General features: G+C 44.3%; 1 protein-coding gene across 1 annotated transcript in view; it reads right to left on the bottom strand.

Moving 5' to 3' along the window:
- Positions 1 to 530: 530 nt before the first annotated feature.
- The window catches only part of BRCC3 (BRCA1/BRCA2-containing complex subunit 3), an 11,513-nt gene continuing 2,725 nt past the window's right edge, over positions 531 to 9,318 (bottom strand). The window contains exons 2-5 of the mRNA XM_015426523.1: positions 8,518 to 8,573; positions 3,972 to 4,103; positions 2,586 to 2,629; positions 531 to 1,180 (exon numbers count right to left, since the gene is read on the bottom strand). Coding sequence (XP_015282009.1) covers positions 1,032 to 1,180; positions 2,586 to 2,629; positions 3,972 to 4,103; positions 8,518 to 8,573 — 381 coding nt within the window. The 3' untranslated portion in view covers positions 531 to 1,031. The remainder of the gene's footprint in view (positions 1,181 to 2,585; positions 2,630 to 3,971; positions 4,104 to 8,517; positions 8,574 to 9,318) is intronic.

The following is a 9,318-nucleotide window of genomic DNA, read 5'->3' as shown; positions in this document are numbered from 1 at the left end:
ACAAAATGAGCACAGTTTGCCCAAAGGAAGAGTTTTAAAAAGTGAACACAGGAGCCACAACTCCAAGCCTCAATGGTACTATCTGTACAGAGCCTTGCAGTGTTAGAAAAAGGGCAGGCATACTTTGCTTTTAACTCGATTCCCCCTAACCAGATCCCCTCGTTCATTCCCTAATACTGAGGTTCAGAAAGCTCCTTTAAAAAAAAAATAGTTAACTTTGCTGCGCCTTGCAGGACATGAGGTTACAGATTTCCTTAAAAGGAAAAGCCTTCAAAAATGATCTCATGGAGCAATTATGTTTCAAGCAGTTATAAAAAAAACACACAGCGCCTATAAAATGCTCACTGGAGACTTCAAGTGCTATAAGCAACAAAAGAAATCCAAGAGACATAAAAATTGCCTGGGCAGGGGAGAGAAGGTCTGCAGGAATACAGTATCAGAACAGGGGACACGGGTGAATTAGGAAGCATGGGGCACCATGCATTCCCAGGGCCAGGCATTCAAGAAGTGCTGCAGCTCCAATCTTCACTTTGACTTTATTTAGGTTAAAAGACAGAACATGAGCATGACTACTGCTTCACAAGCATCCATCAATCACTCCAGTTTTTAAAAGCTTAATAGGGACAGAGATCCTCCTGGGAAGAGGCAGACACAAAAGGATCCCTGTAACCTCAACATTACCAGTCCACGCCAAGTGCAGATTAGTTTGTTGTTACAGGGTGCATGCCAAGGTCAGGGCAGCTGCACCCTCCTCCGACTCTCCTGCGGCAGCTGCGTGAAGGATGAAGTCGAGTCCCCCCATCTGCAAAAGACAGAGGTTTGCTCTTCTGCAAAGGCAGCTGATCTACTCTAGGAGGCCGATCCTCCCTTTGACGGAACAGCGTTTGTGCCCAGGGTCCTTCCCGTTTTGTGGCAGTGTCTGCTACGAGATGGAACGGAGGAGGAAAGTGTCAAGGCAGGGCCCCGGCCAGGCTTAGGAACCCATCGTCTCGCTCTGCTCCCTAAGCCACGAGGGCCTTTGTTCTCAAGCGCTACAGGGTAGAAAGTTCCTCCAACAGCTCTTCTTTCTCCCGCTGCAGTTCCTGCATCCTCTGCTTGTTCTGCTCCAGGCGGTCCTCCAGCCACTGCAGCAGGGGGCCGCTGATGGCAGACATCTGGCTGCAGAGATTTTTGGTGAACACTGGAAAGGGGAGGGGAAGAGTCAACGGTCAGAGAGATTAGACGGGTGACAACCAATGTTCCCTCTAAGCCGTGGAGTCTTGTGAACAAAAATTCTACTTTCTGAGCTGCTGGCATTACAGTTGTGAGTGAGCGATTTGGCTACTGCATAAATTAGTTTGCTCTAGAGCCCTCCTTCCTGAGCAAAGACAAAAATGTGTGAGCCGGAGGCTAAAAAATTGTGAGCTAGCTCACACTAACTCAGCTTAGAGGGAACGCTGGCGACAACCCTGGAAAGGGCCTTCTTGGTTGTGGCACCAAAAACTCTGGGACCTTCTCACCAGGGAGACTTGTCTGTCCCCAGCTATTGCCATCTTCTGCCAGCAGGTGAAGATATTTATTTTTTTTGGTTCATTCAACATTCCCTCAGTGGTCCCTCCTTCCTGCCCTATGTTTTAATTGCTGTTTTTATATTATGTATTTTAGCTCTGGTTTAGTTATTTTAAGGATGTTTCTTGTTGGTATCAATGGCTTCTAAGATGTGATTTTATTCTGTGGGTTTTGTTAGTTGCCTTGGTGGCCCTTACGAGGGCGGAAAGGCAGCATCTAGATTTTGGAAAACAAACAGCAAGACAAACCTTCTCTGACTGCACAGGGCCCGGCAAGTGCAGTCCTTGCCATCAGGGCCGGCTCCAGCTTATTTTGCACCCTAGGCGAGGATCCCTTCTGGGGGCCCCTGTGCGCCCACCAATTTTCAAAAATAAATGCATTTTAGGAAGAATGAAAAACACAAATAATCAAGAAACTCCCAGAGTACAGGCCGGGTGCAGTTTGGTGCCCCTAAGGGCTGTCCTGCTCTAGGCGATCCCCTAGTTTGCCTAGTGAGTGAGCCGGCCCTGCTTGCCATGAGCAACAGAGAGCCTAATTCTATGGCACGTTAGGCCTCTGCAAAGTATTCACATGCTTCATGAACACCCTGCTTTTCCCCATGAGGGGGACTCAAAGCAGCTTACATCACTCTCCTCTACTCCATTTTTTCCTCACAACAACCCTGTGAGGTAGGTTAGCCTGTGACTGGCCTAAGGTTACCCAGCAAGCTTCCATGGCAGAGTGGGGAATCTCTTAGATGTGCTAACAGTATTGCAGGAAAAACAAGGAGTCTTGATCCCACACTATCAGAAAGTGCACAGTTATGCACACCCTGGATTTGTCAGCAGAGAAAGGGCCGACAAAATCAAGACACACCCAAGAAGGGCAATGCCCTTCCACTGGATATTTCCCACCACCCAGTGAAGAGGTTTGCCTACAATTTGAGAACCAACCACAGGTGTGGAATAGCTTTCTAGTCTCAGTAGGGTTTGGAGACCTGATTCATCTACAAGGATCAGAAGGTGCCATGTTCTTTTTCTTGATCTGGAAGTCCTTACCTGAGCCATTGTGGATCTTGGTTATTGAGTCTAGATGAGTAAGGCTAAACAAAGGAAGAGAGCACACACCTGTGAGAGGGCAGCAGTCAACTATACCACCTGACAAAAGATCCAATCAAAACTTTATGTATCTGCACTCCGTAAGAGGCTGGATCCTGTGACCTCTCCCATCATTTATCCTGAGCAACCACCACATCCGTTCCACTCCCTTTCAGTGGGACTTATACCTGAAGGACTTGCAACACATTTCGCTCACCTTTCTTCCTCCCTCCCCTTGTAAAACCGAATATAAAATGTTTCCTGATAATGGTTATAAACTCAGTGAAATGTGACGTATCAGCAACCATAGCCCATTGAAGAACACAGCTGTAAGCATTGCTTTATGATGAAGTGAATCTACAGTATATTGTCAATACGTCACCAAGAGATATGAATTGTTGAAGGACAGTTTATGTACACCTCCTTGTTCAGAAGAAGATCATCTTCGAAACGGCATATCATTCCGGAGACAACCGTCTACTACATTCACTATTTCTATTTACATTTCTGTTATCGTATATTATGATTTATGAATATATTATTATTAAGCGCTAAATTGTCACAGTTCTTTTCCATTTTTCATTTGTCTCATTACTGTGCCGATTCTTGTAACTATTTGCTGTATAAACTCAGTGAATCAGAGGAAGCAAGGTCTGACTCACAAAAGCTTATGCTGGAATAAATCCTGTTAAACTTTCAAGGTGCCACTAAGCTTATTTTCCTTTTGTCTAGTCACCCTGACAATCTGACCCTGCCATAACACACAGCCCAGCTTAGCCTCCCTTCCTGCCAACGAAACAGACTGTATAAAGTCGCTCAGCTTCTGAGCCATACGATCAACCCACACTATACCTGCTCTAAAGGACAGCAGGTGAAAGAGATAGTCAACATGGATTGCCAGCAAGGCCAAACTGAGCTGTCCAATGGTTTATTAAAACCATTCCTATCCTGCTTTTCTGAATGGAAACAGGTGGCTGTCAATGAATTAACACAATGAAATAAAAATAATAAAAAAACCCAAACAGTATAGAAGAAAACGACAGAGCGCACAGTAAAACAATGGTGAGAGGAAAAGAAATCTAAACAAACCAGAGCAGAACAGAAGAAAAGCCAAACTGAAGTACTAAAAAAATCTTTGCTTGGTGCCTCAGCATCCGTAAGGATGGTATCAGGGGGGTGAATCTCCTGAGGAAGCGGAAACTGAATGCACAATGCCACAGGAAAAACAGCAAACATCCACCCCCCTGTGTCAAGTGGTAGGCCCTCTCTGTCTTCCTTGGGAGGCAGATCTTAACTCCATGGGCAGGTTCAGAAATCAGGAAGGAATTGTGCCTGATCTCACGTTACCTATGGATTTTTCGGTAGGCGTCTTGCTCCTCTTGACACAAGATCTTGGGCAGCTCCACAGCTGACTCCAGGCACACTTTCCCAATGGTATTGTGAGGGACCACATGAATAGGAATTTCAATCCTCTCATACCTACAACAAAAACACATGCAAGTTAGTGCCCACATTTATACTTTCTGTAAAAAAAATGCATCTTTCTTTTTTACCTTCTTTTATCACCACCCCACAACAGGGCTTGGCAGGTTTGTTAGGGCAAACAATCAAGAGAAGAGAAGAAGAGAGAAGAGATTGGATTTATACTCCGCCCTTCACTACCCAAAGGTGTGTCAGAGCAGCTTACAAACTCCTTTCCCTTCCCCTCCCCACAACAGACACCCTGTGAGGTAGGTGAGGCTGAGAGAGCTCTGACAGAAACTGCTCTTTTTCAAGAACAGCTCTTATCAGAACTATAGCTTGCCCAAGGTCATCCAGCCAGGTGCAAGTGGAGGAGTGGGGAATCGAACCCGGTTCTCCCAGATTAGAGTCCGCGCACTTAACCACTACACCAAACTGGGTCTCTCAAATGGAAACCATCTGCTGTACTGCAGACAAATCACAAAACCAAAAAAGGACCCACGGTAAGTAGGAAAACCAACACACAACAAATACCGTTCACAGATGATTATAACATATCATTTATCTATATTCTTTGAAAAATATTTTTACAATAATTTCTTCTTATATAATAATTCATCTTAATCACAATATACAATATAAGAAATATCAAAAATATCAAATATCATCTCCAAAGAATCTCAAAAGATAATGTACAACCTTATAATTAATATTAGTCCTCCTCTGTTAAAAGTTTCAAAAGGGAGGACTCCTTAAAGTCTCTTTATAACATGTGCTCTATCTTCCTCCAACAGAGGTCCAGATATCCTTCTGATTCAGAATCTTCCTCAGGGAGTTCAACAACAATTTTCAGCACAAGGTTGCCAAATACCATAGTTTTTATCCAAAGTTCTCCTTCAGTGAACACTGCAAAAGATTTTTTCAATGAGCTACAAGCCTCCTCCAAAATGAAAAGCACGTTGTACATTATCTTTTGTGCACGGTTATTTGTTGTATGTTGGTACTGCAGACAAAAGCAGCATATACTTGTGTGGAAATGTAAGCATGAAAAGGCGTCCTAATACGTGGGCATTAGCTGATGCTAGGCAACGACACAAGCAAAGGTGCCTGAGATCACACTGCAGATGTTTCTAGCAAAGCACAAAATGCAGCCACGGAAGTCCCAGCTTTCTGCAAGGACACCTGCCATTTCCACACAGGTTATCTGCCCTGGATTTAATGCTTTTGGAAATGCATACCCTGCTTCACCACAGCATTGTGGTGCATCCATGCACTTCCTGCGGTTTTGCCCAGCTTTTCTCTGATCTTTCACAAAACTGGTTTGCTCCAAAGTTTGAGAAAGACTGCAGTAATGCCTAGAGGGCTACTGAATGTGTGGGAACATTCAGATTTTGCCACTCACATAGCAGACATTTTCCCTAATCCTGACTCATAAAAACATAAGAGAAGCCAATGTTGGATCAGGCCCATCCAGTCCAACACCGTCACAGTGGCCAAAAATACCAGGTGCCATCAGGAGGTCCAGTAGTGGGGCCAGGACACTAGAAGCTCTCCCACTGTTGCCCGCCCCCCCAAGCACCAAGAATACAGAGCATCACTTGCCCCAGGCTTAGAGTTCCTTGTGGCTATAGCTTCTGATGGACCTCTGCTCCATATGTTTACCTAATTCCCTCTTGAAGCCATCCATGCTTGTAGCCGCCGCCACCTCCTGTGGCAGTGAATTCCATGTGTTAATCACTCTTTGGGTGAAGAAGTACTTCCTTTTATCTGTTCTAACCCGACTGCTCAGCAATCTCATTGAGTGCCCACGAGCAGTGTTCCCTCTAAGCTGAGCTAGTGTGAGCTAGCTCACAGTTTTTTAGCCTCCGGCTCACATATTTTTGTCTTACCTCAGCTCCAGAGCAAACTAATTTATGCAGTAGCCAAATTGCTTGCTCACAACTTTAATGCCAGGAGCTCACAAAGTAGAATTTTTGCTCACAAGACTCCACAGCTTAGAGCGAGCATTGCCCACGAGTTCTCGTATTGTGAGAAAAGGAGAAAAGTACTTCTTTCTCTACTTGCTCTATCCCATGCATAATCTTATAAACCTCGATCATGTCACCTCTCAGCCGTCGTTTCTCCAAGCTAAAGAGCCCCAAGCGCTTTAACCTTTCTTCATAGGGAAAGTGTTCCAACCCTTTTATCATTCTAGGTGCCCTTTTCTCAATGCTATAATATCCTTTTTGAGGTGTGGCGACCAGTTCTGTACACAGTACTCCAAATGAGGTTCCACCATCGATTTATACAGGGGCATTATGACACTGGCTGATTTGTTTTCAATTCCCTTCCTAATAATCCCGAGCATAGCGTTGGCCTTTTTTATTGCAGTCGCACACTGTCTCAACATTTTCACTGAGTTAGCTACTACAACTCCAAGATCTCTCTCTTGGTCAGTCTCTGCCAGTTCGGATCCCATCAACGTGTATTTATAGTTAGGATTTTTGGCTCCAATGTGCATCATTTTGCACTTCGCCACACTGAACCCCATTTGCCATGTTGACGCCCACTTGCCCATCCTCGACAAATCCCTTTGGAGTGCCTCACAAGCCTCCCTTGTTCTCACCACCCTGAACAACTTCGTGTCATCTGCAAATTTAGCCACTTCACTGCTTACTCCCAACTCCAAATCATTAATAAGTTAAAAAGCATCGGACCGAGTACTGATCCCATTTATACTCACTCTCTGTTTCCTATTAATTAGCCAGTTTTTGATCCACAAGAGGACTTGTCCTTTTATCCTGAGACTATTGAGCTTATTTAGGAGCCTTTGATGAGGAACTTTATCAAAAGCTTTCTGGAAGTCAAGGTAAACAACATCTATTGGGTCCCCCTTGGCCATGTTTGTTCACTCCATGGCAGTCACTACTTCCCCCCTGCCGGGGGAGAGCTTTTTAAAACCAGCACTAGGGTATCAATGTAACATTATACCAATATGTGTACCAGGTTCTCTGAATTCTCAGTTTTCATTTTGAAAAAAAAGCCAGTCTCTAGTTCCTTCCACTGCAGAGATGTAAGCAGAAAGCCGTATCTCCACAGTGGGAGGGGCTAGAGACTTTTTTTTTTTTTAAAGAGAAGATTTGGTACATTTATTGGTATCACATTGTCGCGATAACAATATTCTAGTTTTGATTTTTTTAAAAATACCCTGCAAAGGCTTTGGTGGCCTGGGGAACAGTGGCTGCTGCTGGGGAAATGGGGCAAGGAGATCTGCCACGTGGAAGCCCCCATTGCTGCTGCACTTTATTTATAGCCACATCATCAGCGGGGAAACCGTGCAAGCTCATCTCTGCGTGGAAAGCACCACCACCTTCATTCAACAGCAGGTAACTACTATACATCATGACAACAGTGGCTGTTCTATCCATCATTAGACCTGGAAGGCCCAGTTAAAATCCTAACTCAGCCACAAAGGTTACTGGATGGCATTCTGCCCGTTAGGCAGAAAGACTGGCAACCGGATCCTGGGACAGGGATTGGGAGTTGTAAAGAAATTGGGAATTGTAAAGAGGAAGTCTGCCAGTCAGGCTGGTAGAATGAACACTCCCTGCCCTCCCTAAAAGTAGTCTTCAAGATGAAAACCTGAGAATTAAAAACAGAGTAGCTCCACAAAGGCACCACTGAAATCAAGTTGGAGACTCAGCAATTCTCAGCCATAATTGCTTTGCTTGATTCCATTTACGGTATCGTCTTAAAGCAGAATTACATCCTTTTAAGCCCACGGAGCCGCGGTGGCTCAGACGCTGAACTGCAGGCTGTGGAAGGTCGGTAGTTCGAAACTCGGATGCCGCATGATGGAGTGAGCTCCCATGTCTAGTTCCAGCTCCTGCCAACCTAGCAGTTCGAAAGCAAGACTTTGCAAGTAGATAAATAGGTACCACTTTGGTGGGAAGGTAACAGTATTCCGTGCGCCTTGGTGTTTAGTCATGCCGGCCACATGACCACGGAAACGTCTTCGGACAGCGCTGGCTCTTTGGCTTGGAAACGGAGATGAGCACCGCAACCCTAGAGTCGGATTCGACTGGCTTTCGAGCAAGGGAACCTTTACCTTTAAAACCACTGACCTCAAAGGACTTAGAAGTGTGCAACTCATCTTAGGAGGGCACTGCTAGGGAATACATATCCCACCTTTCTACAAAATGCAGTTTATTCAAGGAACACATAAAATTAAAGCCATAATGCCACCTTATTAAAACAGAAAACCATTAAAAGCAGCATGAAATTTATTATAAAATGAATTCAAAAAAATTATAGCAGGTTTTTAATATCTAGAAGCAGCAAAAGAGGACACAGTACAAATAGAATTTTAAAAATTTCTATTGTAGAATACATATTAGCAGCAGTGTAAAATCTGTTGAAATTTTAATACAAGAGAGCGGGCTTAAACACTTACTCTGAGCTCTTTTGTGCTTGAATGGACTGGAAACAGGTGTACAGGATCCGGCCTGTCTGAACCAATCATCCGATACAAGTTAGTTTAAGAAAACCTTCAAGAACTGGTCATGCAAGGACATGCTAGTTTACTGAAACCTCCTCCCCCAACCACACAACAAAGTGTCACACACGAACACTTCTCACGTTCGTGTCTTACTGCTTGAGGGGGAGGAAGGAAGAAATACATATGCTGATTCTCAACTGCAGTTTAATTTTAAAGTTCACCTCAAATTCCCAAGGACAAAACTCGTTGGCACATTAAATATTTGCTACAGAAATTTAGAAACAACAACAGGACAGGGGTCTTTGCCTTTTCTTAAGTTATAACAGCTGCGGCCAACCTCTTTTAGCAATGTCTGGGCTTGCCAAACCCCAACAGCCAGGGGTTCAGCTTCCCCAGTTCAACTCAGAAACTTCACCTCATACTTACACAAGAGAAACAGCTTGTGAATCATTACCTCCCTCCCATGCACTCTCACAACCTCCTCCAGTATTCTGCCCTTCAGGCCCACTCTGTTTTAAACCATACAAAAACAGAGCTCTACAACTAACTTACACAATCTATTTTGGTTCTCTTGGAGAACCTGGATTTTGGGGCTATGAGGCATCATGCACCAATGCCGTGCTTGCGAAATTTTAGGCAGTTTCCCTTGCTTTGCCCAGTCTTATGCATTGTTCTCTAATTTTGTACTCCAGTTTTGCTGCATTGTTTTACTGTACATGATATACTGTTTTTAGTAATTTTGTAATCCAAGTTATC

Source organism: Gekko japonicus, unplaced genomic scaffold (genome assembly GCF_001447785.1).
Source record: "Gekko japonicus isolate JY-2015 unplaced genomic scaffold, Gekko_japonicus_V1.1 scaffold1313, whole genome shotgun sequence".
NCBI classification, from domain to species: domain Eukaryota; kingdom Metazoa; phylum Chordata; class Lepidosauria; order Squamata; family Gekkonidae; genus Gekko; species Gekko japonicus.
Note: the sequence above shows the minus strand (reverse complement) of the source record. Positions and strands in the feature narration are given on the sequence as shown.